The sequence below is a fragment of the Fusarium mangiferae genome (genome assembly GCF_900044065.1).
Source record: "Fusarium mangiferae strain MRC7560 genome assembly, contig: FMAN_scaffold001, whole genome shotgun sequence".
NCBI classification, from domain to species: Eukaryota; Fungi; Ascomycota; class Sordariomycetes; order Hypocreales; family Nectriaceae; genus Fusarium; species Fusarium mangiferae.
The window spans coordinates 3,647,316-3,666,656 of record NW_024573921.1 but is presented as its reverse complement, the minus strand read 5'-3'; the positions used below and the strand labels follow the sequence as shown (position 1 = coordinate 3,666,656).

The 19,341-nt window shown below is 48.1% G+C and overlaps 6 protein-coding genes across 6 annotated transcripts; all 6 read left to right on the top strand.

The window, feature by feature from the left end:
- Positions 1 to 1,163: 1,163 nt before the first annotated feature.
- On the top strand, positions 1,164 to 2,393 carry FMAN_01662 (uncharacterized protein; the record flags this gene model as incomplete). Its single annotated transcript, XM_041821490.1, has 4 exons — positions 1,164 to 1,226; positions 1,282 to 1,346; positions 1,452 to 1,581; positions 1,632 to 2,393. 4 exons carry the CDS (start codon positions 1,164 to 1,166, stop codon positions 2,391 to 2,393), a joined length of 1,020 nt encoding a protein of 339 aa, XP_041677005.1.
- An 841-nt stretch (positions 2,394 to 3,234) lies between these two features.
- Positions 3,235 to 5,850, top strand: FMAN_01661 (uncharacterized protein; the record flags this gene model as incomplete). Its single annotated transcript, XM_041821478.1, has 2 exons — positions 3,235 to 3,744; positions 3,793 to 5,850. The coding sequence occupies 2 exons, from the start codon at positions 3,235 to 3,237 to the stop codon at positions 5,848 to 5,850; spliced, it is 2,568 nt and encodes an 855-aa protein (XP_041677004.1).
- Positions 5,851 to 6,419: 569 nt separating this feature from the next.
- Positions 6,420 to 6,980, top strand: FMAN_01660 (uncharacterized protein; the record flags this gene model as incomplete). The annotated part of the gene is made up of 1 exon (XM_041821467.1): positions 6,420 to 6,980. One exon carries the CDS (start codon positions 6,420 to 6,422, stop codon positions 6,978 to 6,980), a length of 561 nt encoding a protein of 186 aa, XP_041677003.1.
- Positions 6,981 to 12,154: 5,174 nt separating this feature from the next.
- On the top strand, positions 12,155 to 13,456 carry FMAN_01659 (putative endopeptidase K; the record flags this gene model as incomplete). Its single annotated transcript, XM_041821456.1, has 2 exons — positions 12,155 to 12,463; positions 12,515 to 13,456. The coding sequence occupies 2 exons, from the start codon at positions 12,155 to 12,157 to the stop codon at positions 13,454 to 13,456; spliced, it is 1,251 nt and encodes a 416-aa protein (XP_041677002.1).
- A 741-nt stretch (positions 13,457 to 14,197) lies between these two features.
- Positions 14,198 to 15,355, top strand: FMAN_01658 (uncharacterized protein; the record flags this gene model as incomplete). The annotated part of the gene is made up of 1 exon (XM_041821445.1): positions 14,198 to 15,355. The coding sequence occupies one exon, from the start codon at positions 14,198 to 14,200 to the stop codon at positions 15,353 to 15,355; it is 1,158 nt and encodes a 385-aa protein (XP_041677001.1).
- Positions 15,356 to 17,139: 1,784 nt separating this feature from the next.
- FMAN_01657 (uncharacterized protein) lies at positions 17,140 to 18,974 on the top strand (the record flags this gene model as incomplete). The annotated part of the gene is made up of 4 exons (XM_041821434.1): positions 17,140 to 17,240; positions 17,288 to 17,617; positions 17,674 to 18,598; positions 18,651 to 18,974. The coding sequence occupies 4 exons, from the start codon at positions 17,140 to 17,142 to the stop codon at positions 18,972 to 18,974; spliced, it is 1,680 nt and encodes a 559-aa protein (XP_041677000.1).
- Between the last annotated feature and the right edge of the window lie 367 nt (positions 18,975 to 19,341).

Genomic DNA, 19,341 nt, shown 5'->3' with positions numbered 1-19,341 from the left:
CAAGGTTTTGCTGTGTTCGATCTATGTGTCGTGTTGCTAGCTGATGTTGTCTACTTTGCTTGACTCTGCTGGGAGAGAAAATTGCGGGAGGGGGCTTTTATGTAGACCCATGCTTGGTGACTCAAGATTGGCCGCAGATCGGCCTGTGGCTAATACGTATGTATCCGTTTGAAGAGCCAATGGGTCAATAAGGTTCTCAGGCCTTGCATTTGGTCCTACGTCGACGGCAAACAATGCCACGTACAGCGTAAACATTGGAGGAGATGGTATATCGGTTTTCTATGGCTGGCCTACAGTATACAATATTTTGGAGTTGTAAGAGACGGTTGGCTGTTACCAGCTTCTGTTTTTTACCTAGGTCAGACAGCTAAAAATTGTGTGTGACTGTCTTAGTCCTTCCATACGTAATAAGCTTATTTACCCGGAATAGTGCAAACGTCAACTGAATAGCAAGACACAGTTCTATTCTTGTATTTTCTGTTTCAATTCGTAACTTCAGGGTTGAAAAGACACTGGATCTCTGAGACAAATGCCGCGTTGTCAATTATGCAGACATGATGCACCGCAAGTCGCAAGCAAAGGCCCAGGCGGGGACGCATTTAGTGTGAATCAGGCTGCATGTCAGTAGAAAAATCAGAGATTTCATGTTCCGAGAACCCCAGATTTTGCATCTCTACCGATCGGCAAATCTATTTATCTGTGGCCAATTATCTTATCCCAAGAATTCAAGCAGCGACAACGCTCCACTCGAGCTCAGGCGGTGTTATCGGGCTCCCATTTACGGATACATCGTCACGTTATCATCACCTAATGACGCTATCTCCCGTTACAGCGCGAGGACGCCAGCTATTTACAGGGCGACCCACCCTCGCTCTCACCGAGCAGACAGAACAGGGCATGTAAACATCCATTCCATCCATGTCCAGGGATCGATCGCATTGCATCGTCTTTTCTTGCCAATTTTAACGGCTACACAAACAAGAACAAGGACGCTCTACTTCTCCTCTATATTCTACCTACATCCGACAGCAACCCTCTACATACTCGACTTGCCTTCCTAAATACCTACCGCGATAACAAACCCAGAGCCAAGACATGCGATACCGTCCGACCGCCTAAAACATATCCGCCATTATTTTCCGCCATCTCGTCATTTGCCCGCAATGACCAGGCCTCGCCGGCACTCCGGCGCGAGCGAGGAGAGCTCGGGTACGGCTCGGGAGCAGGTAGGCGAGAAGAACATCGTCGTCGACGCGATACCAAGCGGCTGACCATGATAAGGAGCTAGGGAGCATGTATGACTACCTGGCCAAGATTATATTGCTTGGGCCCAGCGGAACTGGAAAGTACGTCATTATCGAAACATTTAGCAAGCGACATCGCACACTTTCTTTCGCGACAGCGGCGCTTCTACACCAGAGTCTTTGACTGACTGTTTTGTGCCTTTATAGGTCCTGCCTACTACACCGTTTTGTCAAGAATGAATGGAGAGTCTTATCGTCGCAAACTATCGGCGTAGAGTTTGCTACGAAGATCATCAAAGTTGGTACCGGGTCAAGGCGGAAACGGATAAAGCTCCAGGTACATTACACTCGATCGCGCGACAAAGAAAGCCCGTTAACAGGACTTAGCTTTGGGATACAGCTGGAACAGAGCGTTTCCGATCAGTCTCTCGCTCCTATTATCGAGGCGCCGCGGGCGCTATCCTTGTCTACGACCTCACCTCTCATGCATCCTTCCGAAACCTACAACCTTTCCTAAATGACGCTCGAGCGCTTGCATCACCGAACCTGAGTCTTATGCTCGTTGGCAACAAACTAGATCTTACTGATACACTCGTCGACACAAGTCTTCCGCCCCCGACACCAACGAGCGTCACATCCAACTCAACACTGACATCTGGTATGCTCGGCGCTGGAGGCAGCTCTTATACAAGTACAGCCACGACTAGAGATCGCGGGGCATCCATAAGCGCAGGAAGCCAACAAAGGGCCACAGTCGCACCAGAAGGCAGAGAAGTTACGCGAGCAGAATCCAGTCGATGGGCCAGCACAGCAGGAATATCAGTGGTGACAGAAGCGAGCGCATTCAACGGCGAGGGCGTCGACGAGATCTTCGAAAGACTAGCAAGAATAATTCTCACAAAGATTGAATTGGGCGAAATCGACCCTGATGACCCAGCGAGTGGAATCCAGTATGGCGACAGTGGTGGATGGAACACAGCTAGTGACGGGGGCAGTATCAAGAGTTCTATGACAGGCGCCACTGTGGAAGATGGGCATAGCGGATTGAGAAGGAGGAGGAAAAAGAACAGGACGCAGAACTGGGGACTACGGGAGTGGGAAGAGGTGTTTACGCTGAGCAATCGGCGGAGAGGGGGCGGTTGTTGTTGATTGTTCAAGTTACGCTTTACCTCTTTTCCGCTTGGAACTCCCGGTAATGGATAGGCAGTGCTTGAAGATATCCGGTTGCATGGTTACACCGGTAGTGTTTAGGAAGACATTCGTTCATCAGCGTGTTTGGCGTTTGGATAGACGATATGAAGCTGCGAACTGCACACGACTAAGCGAGTTCGCGAGCTGTACTTGAGTCCGAATAATGTACTTAGCAATGACAACCCTTTCTTGAAGACTTTGAGAAGATACTACCCGTCGACATAAGTGTTTGATTTGAGTATCAGTTACCCTATTCTTCAGAAGCAAGCAGTGAAGGTCAACACCATCTATACTAAAGATTGGGTGTAAGTGGTGGTCTAATATTGACGTCAAATTCACAAGTAAAGCTGAGCGAGTTACTCACCACCACTGAAATTCCACCATTCATCGCCACGGAATTCAGCTTGGCTTGGAGAACTGGAGTTGGCGCTTATTGGTGTGACGGATCGACGTGCCGCAGAAGCGCTTGTGGAAGCTCTTCTGCATTGTAATTGTCGAAATAACATGTTGTCGCTCAGAAACTGACCACTGAGATTGGGTAAAAGAATCGGACGTCTTACAGGGTATTGCTCGTACCTGGATGCATTTGTCCTTCATTGCGGGGTCATCATGACTTGCACCTGCCCTGGCAAATTGCCCGGTTAAAGCCATGGTTCCTTCCACGTCAAAAAGGTCGGATCGTCAATCAAAACATTCCTTTCTATTCATTTTCTGTATCCTTCGACTTCACTCTTTCATAAATCCCCGCTGATTTCCCTCGCAACTTGCACAAACATAGCTTCACTGGGGCTCTTTCGTCATGGCTCCCCGCACTGTTACCCCGATCGACAAGAACTGGCAATTCAAGCAGGTGAAAGAAGACGACTCCTCTTATTTACCAGTCGCTCAATTTCCAACAAACGTTCATCTTGACCTCTTACACCATAAGAAGATTCCTGACCCTTATATCGGAAAAAACGAGGTCAAAGTTCAATGGGTCGGAGAGGCTCTCTGGGTGTACAAGACGACCTTTTCTAGCCCCGAGATTCATGATGGTGCAAAGGCGGTCTTGGCCTTTGATGGTCTTGATACCTTCGCCAAGGTTGAGTTGAATGGGGAAAAGATTCTTGAGACCGAGAACATGTTTGTTCCCGAACGGGTGGCCGTCACAAAGAATCTTAAAAAGGATGGCGAGAATGAGCTCCGCATCACATTTGATGCGGCGTATTTGAGAGGATGGAAGCTAGTGGAAGAGCACCCTGACCACAAGTATGTTGTCTGGAATGGGGATGGCTCAAGACTGCCTGTCAGAAAGGCACAGTACCACTGGGTAGGCCATTCCATCTTTGATGTTTCATAGTATCTAACTAATTCTTAGGGCTGGGATTGGGGCCCTGCTTTGCTTACATGCGGTCCTTGGAGACCCATCAACCTTGAAATTTACGAGTCTCATATCGCAGATCTCTACACTGAGTCAGAAGTTGAGAAGTCTCTTAAGAAGGCGGATGTTGTTATTCATGCGGCTGTTGAAGGCAAAGCCTCACGAGTCCGCTTTGAAGTCTCTTTAGACGGAAAGAAGGTTGCATCTGAAACCGCACATGTAAAAGACAGAGACGCAACCACTACGTTCCGCATTCAAGATCCCGCTCTCTGGTATCCAGTCAGATATGGAAAACAACCCCTGTATACCATCAAGGCCACCCTCCTCGAGGACGATAACGAGATAGATACAATCTCCAAGAAGATCGGCCTTCGCAAACTTGAACTTGTTGAACGAGAGTTAGATGGCCAGCCAGGCACCAGCTTCTTTTTTCAAGTCAATAACATCCCGATCTTCTGCGGTGGAAGTAACTGGATTCCAGCAGACAACTTCATTCCTCGAATTGCGAAAGAGAGATACCGAGACTGGGTCAAGCTCGTTGCTGATGGCAATCAGTTTATGCTCCGAGTTTGGGGAGGTGGCATCTACGAAGAAGATGTCTTCTATGATGCCTGCGATGAATTCGGCATCCTTGTTTGGCAAGATTTCATGTTCGCCTGTGGCAACTACCCTGCCTGGCCTGACCTACTCAAGTCTATTGACCGGGAAGCTCGAGCCAATATCAAGCGACTTCGCCACCATCCATCAATTGTTCTGTGGGCCGGCAACAACGAGGACTACCAGCTGCGCGAGTCCGAGAATCTCACGTACGACTTCGACGACCATGACCCAGAGAGCTGGTTAAAGACCGACTTCCCTGCTCGCTACATTTACGAAAAGCTACTTCCAGACGCTTGCAATGATCTTCATCCAAATGCCGTCTATCATATTGCCAGCCCTTGGGGTGGCAAGGTGACCACTGACCCAACTATTGGAGATATACATCAATGGAATGTTTGGCACGGCTCTCAACAAAAGTACCAAGACTACGATAAGCTCGTTGGGAGATTCGTTTCCGAGTTTGGTATGGAAGGCTTCCCAGATATCAGGACCATCGATGCTTTCCTCCCTCAAGGCAAAGATGACCCCGAGAGATTCTCTACGTCATCCACGATTGACTTTCACAACAAGGCAGATGGACAGTTGCGTCGACTGGGCCTGTACATGGCTGAAAATTTCCGTTTCACGTTGGAGCCCTTGGAAGACTACGTCTACTATAGCCAACTGCTACAAGCCGAGGCCCTAGCCTCAGCCTATCGGCTCTGGAAGCGACAGTGGCAGGGTCCGAAAAAGGAGTATTGTAGTGGTGTCTTGGTTTGGCAGACCAACGACTGCTGGCCGGTCACTTCATGGGCCATCTGTGACTACTACCTTCGACCCAAGCATTCCTACTTCACTATCAAACGGGAGATGGCACCTATCACTATTGGCATGACGCGTAGAGAGCACAAGCACCCCAAGAACAAATACACAAGGGTTGATATTGAGACAAAGGTCAAGGTTGAGATCTGGGGAAGTAACCTCAAATTGGAAGACGTCACTGTAGACTGTGTTGTCAAGGCCTGGGACGTTGAGACCGGAAAGGAGACATACTCCCAGACAGTTGTTTCTGATCTAGTTCTCCAGAGTAACCGCTCGACGGAAATCAAGATCCTGGATGTCCCCGTTGAGAAGCCCAACGCTGACCTTGAGGCGAAGACTGTTGTTGCAGCTTACTTCTATCAGGACGGCAAACAGATTGCACGATATGTCAACTGGCCCGAGCCACTGAAGTACCTACACTTCCAAAAGCCGAAGAACCTCAAGACTGAACTTTCTGAAGGATGCAAGTACGTTGAGATCAGCGCCGAGGTGCCTATCAAGGGACTAGCAGTCTTGAGCGAAGACGATGGGGTCAAGTTTGAAGACAATCTAGTTGACGTCGTCCCGGGTGAGGTAGTGAGGATTGGTATTACGGGCGCCAAGAGGGGTACTGTCCTCAAGACACAGTACTTGGGGATGCAGGTCCACGATTGAGAGACAGAGCGCGTTTAATGTTACGGAGATGTGAAGTTGCGAATTGATGTCAATTGCGACACTCAACCTTTGGGAGATGTCGTTTTCTGACTGGATCTTCAAGTGTTCCAGCTGTACGAACAGCAAGTTTCGATTGGCTTAAGCTAGAAGATCTTAACTTACAAGCTGCAAGCTACGAGCCAGCCAACGGCTACCATCCACACAAAACGTCTAACTTGTGGTTGCCACACAAGCACAACGGCTATCGTAACTTTATCAGGAAACTTAATCACCCCCGCTTCCCCGGATATTTGATAAGCCAATGGTCGCAGATGCTTTCATGATTATTTTCTTGATATGGGAATAATTGCCTGAGACGTCCTGTGCGACACGTAAGATAACAAAAGAAGCCAGCTGCTGGTGTAAGGTATAAAGTGAGAGGATGGCAGTATCAATGTATCCAAATTCTCGTCAACTACTTCCAACTACTGCATACTTAATGCTCGACCTTATTGAAATTATACCACAAAGCTTTGAAGTATCTCGAACCTATACCGTCCTATCAATACCCAAGGCATCATACTACCACTATGCCTATCTATCTGAGCATGCAAAGAGTCCGCTTCTCCAGCCCAGACGCTTACGAGAAGTTTAAGGTTCTCTTCGCCGACACACGTCGCCACCTTATGACACTCCCGGGATTTCTGCACCTAACATGGTGGGAACACCCTGACGATAGAAGCTGGTATAACGAATGCAGTTTCTGGACAAGTCGTGGTGCTCTGTACGACTGGCACAAGAATACCTACCATAAATACTGCAAGGAGTGGGCAGCTAACGGGGCTATCATGGAGGACATCATCACTAACTTCGAGCTCGTTGGGACAAGACTGCTTCGTGTGTGTCCTGTGTGTAATCATACTCAGGATAAGAAGTACAATCTTGCTGAGGAGCAAGCTGTTCTTCATGAACAGTGTCCGCAGTGCGGGTTTCACTTCCCGGTATTGGAGGAGACCCCATCAAGTTTTGCGGTTTTCAAGGATGTTCCGGGTATTCCTATGCCAGAAGGGGCCCCGACAAAGGTTTATGGCAGTAAAGTCGATGGGAGACAGACTGATGGGAATAAGGAGCCAAGTGGCTGTCCGATGTGATCGCTTGAGGAGACATGGTGGAAATGGAGTCGCTAAATATCTGTTTGTCTGTGTCAGCTTGAGGTAGTTGAATTAAGGTTGTCTCTGACAAAGCCTCTATGTTTCAGTGTCAGTGTGACTACCAACATGCTGGGCTGACAGTGCATATCCTTTGCAATGTGAGGTGCCTGCTCCTCTTGTATGGGAACCAATAGGGGCTGCTACTCTTACACCACAAGAGAACGGCACTACTATCCAGTAGTTGTATGCCCGGCAGTTAATAATGATGGTGCTCACATATAGAGAGACATAATCAGCCAGCACTGCGATGAGGTGAGCCATGAATCGTGTTTCCGGAGGCACTGGTGCATTGTATGTATCTCAGGAGACACTGGCGCTGAAGGCCGATAGAACCCACACAGTCAATTACAGTTGTGTTCTCTTGTCTCCAAATTCCCTAACTGAAGTATTCAGGACGAGTACCGATGTCTGTAAGGGATATTTTCAGACTGAAGAACATGGGAGACAATAGGGGGTGCTGGTGAGAGTGCGGGCGATTCTCGAGTGTTGTTTTCTCAGTAACACACAATACATGATCGATAAGAATACTTCGTGTGTGAAGAGCCCCTGATCATACGAAGCAGCATATCCCAAGGTGCAGCTGGCATTTTGCGGAGCAATGCGACTGTACACTGCCCTGGCTACTACACGCCGCGTTGGCAAGATAACAACGTATCACTCACTACCTCATGCAAAATCCGTGCAAGACCATCATCAGAGTTGCGTCGATTATTGGGCACTATGAGCATGACCTAAGTACTCTGTCTCGAAAGATAATGAGATGGACTGCATTCCTATATCTAAATCCCATGCTGAAGCTGGAGACCGTAGTCTGATACAAGGCCTCCAATGCTAAATCAGTATTACCTGCGCTCTTCAAGAATTATTACAGGAGTTGGCGTTGAAATCTTGAACCTGGGTTCCTGTCAGATAATTTAAGAAGATTACTCCCCTTAGTGATCACGGGGGTCAGCCTTCCACTTTCCAAACAGAGTCCGAATCAAATTCACTTGCCAGAAACAGATAGTAGGTCATGATTGAACTTTCGGAGGCAATCAAAACATGCCGGCGGCTTCTTTCAAGCCCCTTGATGGCACATCTAAGATTGAGTGACCCTAACGAGGACCTGGACGACAAAGAGAGCCAGTAGCGGCTCCAATGATTACTATTTCAAAGGTTCATATACTTTAAACGGGCTTAAAATGCCTGCCCCTGATTGTTTCACTTCTTAAGTTGTAAACAAGGTCTGTAGCCGAGTGAGGGGAGCTTGGTCACGGTAGAAATTGTGGGAGGTTCTCTGGAGCTTGCTTGTGTTCAGAGAAATCGACCCAAGGTCAGTGTCACTGTATTCTAGCGTAAACAAGACATCATATGATAGACGTGATGTATCCTGTTGATGCAGCATCTCGGCGACTATGGCGTGAACAGGAAGGTAGCAGAAGCAACTTCTTGTTGTGAATGGTCGTAAGTGATAAATCGAAGAAGAGCGAAGAGCTGGAAGCATGTATTGATGGAAGCTGATGCACGAACGTTTTCGAAGATCTTTAACTCGATATGGTGTGTGCAGAACACCATCCATAGAAAGGCGAGAGTAGTCTAGAAGTCTTGGAAGCCTCGTGCCTTGGGTGATTGGATATCACTGCTACCGCTCGGGTTGCCTCAAAGGCTTAAGGCACATATAGCTGGCTAACCGGGGCACGTATCTATGGTCGGAAGCCTGATCTCTTCCTGGGTGTGGGAACCTTTGTTGGAGTCTGTCGCTTGGAAGCTGCGTGGGATGGATTTCCAGGTGCCTCACAGGCGACTTTCCCTGCTGACGATGTTGAGCAATATGGGATCCTTATCGCGACATAGCTCTCGGTTCGAAGATGATAGTGACCAGCTAGGAAGGAGCTCAAGTAATCAAGGTCGTAAGTACTTTTGTGGTAAGTCTTCCTAGCGGCAAGATCTCATGTAGTGGCGACACTCGTCGATTCAACGGTGACAAGGGTCCTCGGGGTACAGGAAGCGGGCATACCATGTCGTATCGATGATCTCATCCAAAGTGAGAGAGGTGCCATATAGCATATGGACTCTTGGGGTTAAGGCCGATGCTACCTTGTGGCATCAAGTTGAGCAATGACTTGAGTTTAGACTAGCTCAGGGCAAAAGGACAATACTAAGCGTAAAGTTTAATAGATGCTTAAATGTCAAAGCGGCGTGACCTACTTTCAAGTTCCAGGATGGCTGCGAGAACCAGTTTCGTTTGCTGGTTGTGAGCTCGATTTCACCCCTTGCTTTGGATCCTAAGCCTCGCAATAATGGTAACCCTTTCGTTTAAGAGGATTCCGGCGGGCCGTGGCGATCGTGCGGCATGGTCACGGAGGAATAAACAGATACGCTAAACAGTAGGATCGAGTATGCCTTGGGTACTAAGTTATTGAGAAGGCTCAAAGCAGGGCATGGGTAATGGATGGCAGCCAATTGCTGGTCTCCCTAAGCTATCGAGAGCGACCAGGGTTGTCAGCGTCTCCTGACTCAAAACATCGTTAGACCAGTGAAAAAGTTCCTTGGCCATAAGCGAGTGCTGTAAAGGATGGCGTGCGAGTGTTGTCGGGTAGTTTCCACGAATGGGTTGGGTTGCTTGGATTCGGAGTTTTGTTCGGTATTGAACGAGAATGATACGTAGGTCTTGGCGGACCGATAGTCTAATGCAACATATTAGAATAGGTACTATCCAAGAACATGACAGGTACTTTTGTCCTGATAGCATCATGCGGTGCTGATAAGGGTCAATTGATTGATTAGTCGGCTGCATCAGCAAGGGTCATGAGATGCAAAGATAGAGCGGGGTCCCTTCGTCAAGGTACTGAGGTTGGCCTCGACCAAGGTTGGGCAGATACCTAAAAGGGACTCGAGATTAGCACCCTAAATCAGGCTTCGATAGGTAGAACGAAATAGAATAAAATTATGGTTAGAATTAAACTGTGACGGGAAGGAAGGCGCTAACGGGGAGCGAAATCTCCGTGTCTCTCCAGGGGTTAAAGTGCCTTGGCCTCACCCTTGAACAATGGAAGTTAGTGATTGTGAAGCCCTGATGATAATGGTGATGATGTTGTTATTGTTGTTGTAAGTTAGACTTCTGGGGTGCGCCAATGCGCCTGCTAGGTCCAAGCCACAAATCTTTATCTCTGCAGACAGGTGAGACAGGAAAGAACCAGCAGCCCGTTTGCTCCTTCCGCTACTTCTCATTGGTTGATCTCCCTCCCCACTCAAGCTTGGCTCTTGCCCGTGGCATCTCCGGCCCCTCTATTACCTCTAAGGTATCAACCCCACCAAGTCCTCATAGTGGGAAACCTCAACTTTACAACTGCTCAGGATACTCTTTATTCGCCGACGCAAACTTGATGGGATGCGGACTACGACATATCATATCAACAGGGATACCGAATCCCAGGCTTCGATGTCTTCACTACAATCTTTGAGACAATCGATATAGATCATCGAAGACTTGCGCAAGGAGTGCACTCCAACCCCTCGCTTTCAAATCACGCTGCCCTCCTTCTCATCCTCCCGTGGGAGACATAGAATCATGAGGCTAAGCAAGGGTGCTTTTCCTACAACGTAGCCTCACTGTATCAGCCTCCAGCGAAAAGGAGCACTCGAACCAATGTCTTGTCTTGCGAGGCCAGCGGCAACAACAATACGCACCTACTCGGGCATAGTGTCCCAAAGAGGAAGTTGATTTGATGCTCATTAATGACTGGAACTTCTATTCAAGTTGCAGCATAACTAGCTCTTGGTGTGAGACCCTTTCCGCACGGCTGTTGCCATCGGTAGGGCTAGGTCACCAAGGGGCAATGTCTAGCCTGCTTTGGCTATGCTGGAGTTGCGGAGAAGCATAGTTGCTTTAACAGGCAGTTCACTAACTTCCCGCTCAACTTCTATGTATCAAGAATCAATTCACCAAGCCTCTGACGATAAACACCTCGAATTAGGATTTATGCATCTTCTACGGGCCGATCCATGATTCCGACTGGCTATGTTCCTGTTTCCGGCCTCCCTTTAGAGACTAGAAGGCATTTGCCTCCCCACCTCGGGCCGCTCCCCATTGTCGACTCCAGTAGTTCTGGATACCGGCAGTCACTGCCAAGATCGAGATATGAGGCTAGACCGAGACTATATGGATGATCTTTAAGAGTCACCTTCTGGAGGGTTGTTTTCTTGGTACCATGTCGATCATGATTGACGGCAGGGAGTTCTACTAAACAGATCCTGAATACACCCAACTATAGCCAAGGTTATTGATGGTAACCTACTTATCCTTCACGCCCTGTCTCATCACATGCAATCGAATTCCGTCAACGTACTCTGTATTGTTGTTCATAATTTATGAGACAGGTTGGCGCTCTGGACGTCCACTGAGACCCATTACGATATCCTGGTGCTCTATCATCAAGGTATCCGTTACGATGAAAGTCCCATGCATCCTTCTTGGCCTTCATACTAGGCCCACCGACCTGCTTCTTGCATTCTCGAGAACTTTTGCACTCTCGTTATCCTGAATCGCCTCTCAGAACTTCTGCCGCCTCGATGCATCACATCTCGCCTTCCTATTTTTGTCTGGCGTTGATGAAGGCGATGGCGAGACGCTACGTAAATCTGTCGGCTGTCGCCGCAAGAGGAAGCTGATGAAAATGATCCCTTCGATTGTGTCTTGATGGGATATCATGTCTGGGAATAGATGCAAGACACTTGCAGATTTGCACCTTACAAACCCTGCATTCTGTCAGTAGGGGTTGGGAATCTCCGTCTCCTAGGCTTTTGACTTCAGAGGGGACACCAGAGAGCAAAGTCTCTCTCCACAGACCGTTCGATATACTTCTGCCACCACAGTAATAGCTAACGTTACCATGTATCATGGCTGCGGATGGCTGGCAGAGGTGACTTCATGAACTCAACATACGAACCCCGTATCTGCCCATCCATGTTGTTATCGAAGCAGTCGCCCAGCAACATAGATCGCATCTATATAAGGCGTGTTGTCCTCCTCCTCAAAACAACTTACCTCCTCATCCTCATCACTCTCAGTCTCATCCACACACAAGCATCCCCAATCGTCTCTTGTTCTGCCTCTGCTCCTTTGCATCTTCACAATGGTGAACTTCAAGAACCTCGCTTTCGCCGCGACTACCCTCTTCGGGCTCGTCAACGCCGCCCCTACTACTGCCAAGGTTGACTCCAACAAGATCATTCCTGGCAAGTACATCATCACCCTCAAGTCTGATATCGCTGCTGCCGATGTCGACAGCCATCTCAGCTGGGTTGAGGATGTCCACAAGCGTGGGCTGAACAAGCGCGCCGAGAAGGGTGTTGAGCGCACCTACAAGGGCAAGTATGGCTTCCAGGGCTATGCTGGCTCTTTCGACAAGAGCACCGTCGAGGAGATTAAGAAGAACCCTGATGTGAGTGACATTGAATATCCATGAGCTATCCAATGCTGATATCCAGTCCAGGTTGCTATCGTCGAAGAGGACCGCGAGTGGGTCATCAACTGGGTTGAGGAGGAGGAAGAAAAGGCAGAGACTCTCGCAAAGCGTGCCTTGACTACCCAGAGCGGCGCCACCTGGGGACTCGGTACGGTCTCTCACCGTTCCAGTGGATCTACCAGCTACATCTACGATACTAACGCTGGTACCAACACCTATGCCTACGTCGTCGACACTGGTGTTCGAACCACCCACAATGAATTTGAGGGCCGTGCTCAGGCCGTCTACACTGCCTTCAGTGGCGACAACGCCGATTCTGTTGGCCACGGTACTCACGTCTCTGGCACCATTGCCGGCAAGACCTACGGTGTCTCCAAGAAGGCCACCATCCAGGCTGTTAAGGTCTTCCAGGGCAGCTCTTCTAGCACCTCTATCATTCTCGCTGGTTTCAACTGGGCTGCCAACGATATCATCTCCAAGGGCCGAACTGCTCGCTCTGTCGTGAACATGTCTCTTGGTGGTGGTTACTCTGCCTCTTTCAACAATGCTGTCAACTCTGCTTCCTCATCTGGTATCATCTCTGCCATTGCTGCTGGAAACGATGGTGCCAACGCCGCCAACACATCTCCTGCCTCTGCTACCAGCGCTATCACTGTCGGTGCTATCGACAGCAGCTGGACCATTGCCTCTTACTCCAACTACGGCACTGTCCTTGACATCTTTGCTCCCGGTTCTGGCGTTCTCTCTGCCTGGTACACTAGCAACAGCGCCACCAACAGCATCAGCGGTACCTCCATGGCTACCCCCCACATTGCTGGTCTTGTCCTCTACGGTATCTCTGTCAACGGTGTCTCTGGCGTCTCTGGTGTCACCAACTGGCTCACCAGTACTGCTACTTCTGGCAAGATCTCTGGCAACCTCCGCAGCTCCCCCAACCTGATCGGTAACAACGGTAACAGCGCCCAGTAAGCGCTTTAACATCACAAAAAGAGCAAATGGATGTCTGTTATGAGATCCTGATCCAGCCAGTGGATGAATGTTGGGAACGATGAGTATATACAAGTTTAAGAATGACTGCAAGATTTTAAAGGCAGATACTGGAGGAATTTAGGGACACTCTTTGATTCGAAAGTTGCTGTTCATAGGCCATCTGAATATACAACTGTACATATCGCGAGATCTTGGGGCCTCGGTGGTCGTAAACGAAATATGTAACTTCTCCTCATAATGCCCTGAGGCCTGGGAAATAGCTTGATATGGCCATAAAAGCTAAGCTTTTGAAATTGCAAGACTTGTCCGAAGGCTATGATAATGTCACTTCTATGGCCACTGTAATTACTGTACTAGTCTACCTTCTAATTATACTCTAAATGATGTAGTGAATGCCAACACAAGTATAGATTTGTTATACCTTAAGATATGTCTTTTTTGCCGCTTTGATTTACGGTGAGATTGTTTCTTTGATCCTCTCCTGGGTTTCGGGCAGCCCTGGTATCCTTCTTTCAAGGCTTAAACACAAAACCAATTTTCGACAAAGTTATATGATCTCAGGGTAGACTTGGCTGATATCCAGTAAAGTATTAAAGGTTTAGGTAAACTTTTATGACTTCAAACTCACTTCAGGTATAAAGGGGACCCCTTTTCCCCACTTTGATCCAACCTTTTTCTTCTTCTTTATACACGCCAAACTCTCCTTTCCACGATACCAAGATGCCCTGTCATAAACGAAAAGGCCTGTCCCAGGGCCCTTTTGAAGGCAATCATACCGCAAAGATACCCGCCCCTAAGCAACAAAGGTTCGAGGCCCCCAATGACCCAAATGTTGACGTTGTGGACGTGGATGTGGATAATCATCTTGGACGATCTATTCGGCGCATGATGGTACTTCGCAAATCGAGCCTTCCTATTTACGTGGACGACGACGACGCTTACGACTATGACATCCTGCAAAAGAGCCCTAAAGAGCTTCAACAGGAACTGCGCAGGCACATGACTTATGTCAATGATGGGCTAGCACAGTCTGAATATATGGCTGCTATTGACGAACATATTATAGATGAACTCGCTCGCATGGTTTATGGGTCCAATATGATCGAGAATGTGGGCGGAGGTCTCGACATCACACTGAAGCTCTGCAAAGAAGTCTTTCGAGGAGGCAAAGAACCACCCGAAGAGATTAGCGAACAAGACCCAGATTACGAACAACTCGATCTCTATCTCTACAATAAGGACCTACCTTGCAAACATGCCAATATCCTTCAAAGTTACCGAGAAATCGTTCAACATGCCAAGGCTGCCAGGTTCATGATCGAGCAAGTCTGCATCAACGACAAGAACTTATCTGAGTATATTATCACGCAAGCGCATGGTGACCTGACATACAAAATCGAAATCAGCAAGCGTATACCCTGGAACGAATACAGTGGACAGTATCGATTATGGAATGTCCAGTGTGGTTCCCACGTCTTCATGGACCACAGCAAAGTCCGCATCGCGATACGCGACATGATAGAAGAACTAGAGTCTGACATAGAAAAGGCTACAGACAAAGGACAAATCGACCCGGTAGCGCTTGCAAGTAAGTACTGCCACAAGTTCGTTAACATCCATCCGTTTGGAGACGGCAACGGCAGGATGTGCCGTCTTATTCTTAACACTCTCCTCATCAAGTACGGCGGCGGACCAATCGTCAGCATTGGGCAGGACGACAGAGATCGACGAGAATATTTGCGAATTGCCGTGGCACAGAGTATGAAGCAGCTCGCGTTTTTCACATTACAACATGCCTGTGATAGTATGCTCAGGTTAGAAGAGGCGACAAAACTTAGGGTATCCATCCTAAATGATGAAAAGGCTGGGGTAATTTAGTATAAGTTTAGGATATCTTTGGGATACCTTTTAATGAGTTTATTTTAGCACCCTATATTATCCTTGACTGTGATGCCCGACGGATGTTTATTCCCGGAGGATTATAGTCCAACTCAAAGAGGCACATTTAAACGCTACAGGCCTTGGGGCAAGAAAACACCAGACTCTAAATATAGGGTATCAAAATAAACTCAGCAAAGGTCATCCTAAGCTTTGGCTACATTGCCTAGATCATTTTGTCACCTAGAATCAAGGTTCTGAGTTTTCTTTCCTCCCCTAGACAGGCTCTTCAGACACTTTTAGCGAAATCTGGGGGTGTAAGACGAAAGTGGGAGAGGAGCGCGTATCACACCGGAGCTTTATTATATTTCATAAAACAAACTAATCTGAATGTCTCTCAAGTCTGCGCTAAGTTTCCTAAAAACTTTTCAATCCTTGTGATAGAAGCTCTAGGTTTTCTTATTCACTGAGGTCGCCATCAAATGTGTAGGGTAGCATAGGTGAGCTAGCGAACAGACGTGGCTGTAGGCTTCTCATATCGGATTTCCTTGAGCAACTAGATGTGATGAATATTTTTCTATTTAATTTTCCGATGAATCCATTTTCTTGCATCTTTATCTTGTAAAAGGGCAAGGTTTATTCGAAACGTTCCATAGAGTTATGTAAATCACAAGCCCTTTCAATTGCTTGGCCCCCGTTTCTATCCAGTGTTGATCCAGGAAATCCTTCTGCCTAGCACCAGCATCCATGTACTTGCTGATCAATATTCCCAGTTGAGCCTCATAAGACACAAGGTTCATCTGCCGGTGCCAAGGACAGCCGGTGTTAAGTCGACTTATCTAACTTGGATAAACTGTCACAGGAGGAACACACACTGAGGGAGGATATATGAGGTGTTGGAGAAGACGAGCGGGATCGCCAGAGTAAGGGCCGACACCGGGACCAGAACTGACACTGGGAAACATGTGGGGAAGAAATGTGTTTCATGATCCCGAGCGTTTAAATAGAGTGTATGTTTGCTATTCATTGCTGGGTCAGAAAACTTGGTAACAGCGCGTGATTTCTTTAATACTCGGCCAACTCTTGCCCACTAAAACATCCGCGTAAGTCGGGGTACTCCGACAGGTTGATGTGGTATTGCCTTTTGCAATGTAACATCTCAAGGAAGAAAACGGATCTTGTATGGATTGCAATACGATTATTTCTTATTTTGTGGATTCTTATATGGTAATATCTCTCGAGTTGCATGATTGCCTGACTTGCTGATTGTATCGATACTCGACCTAAAAGTAGCTTGTAACTCTAGTAATGAATGAATCAATCATCATAAAGATCGTGCTCATGATATCCTCGCTCATCAGGCAAGATGAGGCTATTATTCCAAAGTGCTTGATATTGCCATATACAGAAGTCTTTCCCAATATGGACATCCCAAGCACCCCCATCCCCCGTCCCCCATCGCCGGAGTCTCACCGACCCTAGCAGTGCTACTCCATAAAGATACATCGTCATTTGTATCTTTTTCTATGTTGCATCTGGGGTCCCCGGATTGGCATGAGGTGTTAGTTGCGGGGAGCCTTTAACATTGAGATCCATGCAATTGATGGCTCGAAATGGCAATGAAATTGTCGATGATGCAAATATTGTGGTTCGTTATATAAGGCCATTGCTCTCCCGATGTTGATCTTGGTTCTGTCACGCTCATACTTGCCTCGTGGCTTGGGAGAACTGCTTCAATTCTCGTTAAACGGTGGTGAATATATTTTATTGAATATCCTTTCATCATGGAGTCGACAGTTGACGAGCGGACGAAGCTCGCCTACCAAAACCGATGGAGGACTCTCGCCAAGAACCCCAAGCTCATCGTCATCGCCCTCTTCGCCTCGTTAGTCTCCTTCACCCTCATATACAATCTGTTACTAATAATCTCAGCTTCGGTGGCTTTGAGTATGGCTACCAACAAGGTGTCCTGGGCCAGTCCCTAGTGATGCATCGCTTCAAGGACAACTTCCCCTCTATCGTCAATTCGTCCTCAGCCACTGGCTGGCTCACCTCGATCCTTCAACTCGGTGGCATTTTGGGCTCCTTGTCCGCTGGTGTCTTTGGTGAAGTCTACTCACGGAAGTACACCATGTTCATGGCCTGCTGCTGGGTAATTCTTGGTAGCTATTTGTATATCGGAGGAACAAAAGATAATGCGTCTATGCTCTACGCTGGTCGCTTCTTCACTGGCATCGGAGTTGGCACTTTCAGTGGTGTTGGGTCAGTTCTAACTATGACCTAATATTAACAATTGTATCTGACTGATGTCTCTTTAGTCCTCTCTACAACGCCGAGCTATCCTCTCCCGAACTCCGTGGCTTCCTCGTCTCCTTCTACCAATTCTGCACCATCCTCGGCATCATGCTCTCATTCTGGATCGGATACGGCAGCAACTACATCGGCGGCACAGGAGAAGGCCAAAGCAACCTCGCATGGATGCTCCCATCCATCATCCAAGGAATTCCCGCCGTTCTTCTCGCGCTTGGAATCTGGTGGTTGCCATTTTCCCCGCGTTGGCTCGTCAAGCAGGGCCGTGATGAGGAGGCCCTCAAAACACTATCCTACCTTCGCAACCTACCCATTGAGCACGAACTCATTCAGGTGGAATACAAGGAGATCAAGGCCGAGGCTCTCTTTGAACAACGTGCTTTCGCCAAGAACTTCCCCAACCTGGCTGCTAAAGAGCAGGGCAGTGTCTGGATGGCCCAATTTGCTCAGTATTATCAGATCTTCCGTACCAAGGATAACTTCAAGCGTGTTGCTACAGCTTGGCTCGTCATGTTTTGGCAACAATGGTCCGGAATCGACGCTATCATTTACTATGCCAGCCAAGTCTTTGAAAGTCTAGGTCTTACGGGAGGAACGCAGGCTCTACTGGCGACGGGAGTTACGGGTGTTGTGTTCTTCGTCTTCACTTTACCTGCCATGGCTATCATTGACAAAGTTGGACGAAAGCCAATGCTTTATGTCGGATCGGTCGTCATGCTTATCTCTATGGTTCTCGCTGGTATTATTGTCGCCAAGTTCCAACACGACTGGGAGACGCATAGTGCTGCTGGTTGGGTTGCCGTGGCCTTCATCTGGCTCTACGTCGGGGCTTTTGGCGCTACATGGGGTCCTGTGTCTTGGACCCTTGTTGCCGAGATTTTCCCTCTCTCCATCCGATCCAAGGGTTCTTCGATTGGTGCTTCTAGTAACTGGGTAAGTAGTCCCATCTCGCTTATGATCCAAGTGTAACTGACGGTGACTCCAGCTCAACAACTTTGCCGTTGCTTTTTACGTGCCTCCTATGTTTGAGACTCTCGAATGGGGCACTTACATCTTCTTTGCCGTTTTCCTGGCATGCAGTATGGTCTGGCTGTACTTTTGCCTTCCAGAAACGAAGGGTGCTACTCTCGAAGATATGGATCGAGTGTTCGGAAGCCACACTGGCGAAGAGGATGCAAAGATGCTGGATGAGGCGCGCCGAGATGTTGGTCTTGGAATTGAGCTTGAGGTTGACGCTTTGAAGGCTGAGAAGGCGTTGGTGGAGGATGGAGAGATTGAGACGAGGCCATCTCACCACGAGAACGCTTAGGAGCGGAGATAGCCAAGTGAGTACGTGGGACAAAGCAATGTACTGGTGTGCATTAGGGATTCCTGTGTATATAGATGCAGATAATACAGGTCTTGGCAAGCCACCAAGGTTTATGCTGTGAGACATGATATCGAGCAGTGATTGTTCTGGTGTAAGTTGATGAGCCAATGAGGATTCAAGTTGGAATGCGGCATCTTTTGGTGGCTGAGGTAGGTTTCTAACTTCTGTGGCCCGCCAACCAAATAGTGAGTGAGTGAGTGGGTACGTACATTTCAACTCCACCACCAAAACCGCGTCAAATTTTCCTTGACCATATTCTTCCCCTTCTCTCACTATCACTCCAAGTCTCTCTCCCTCAGAGCAACAC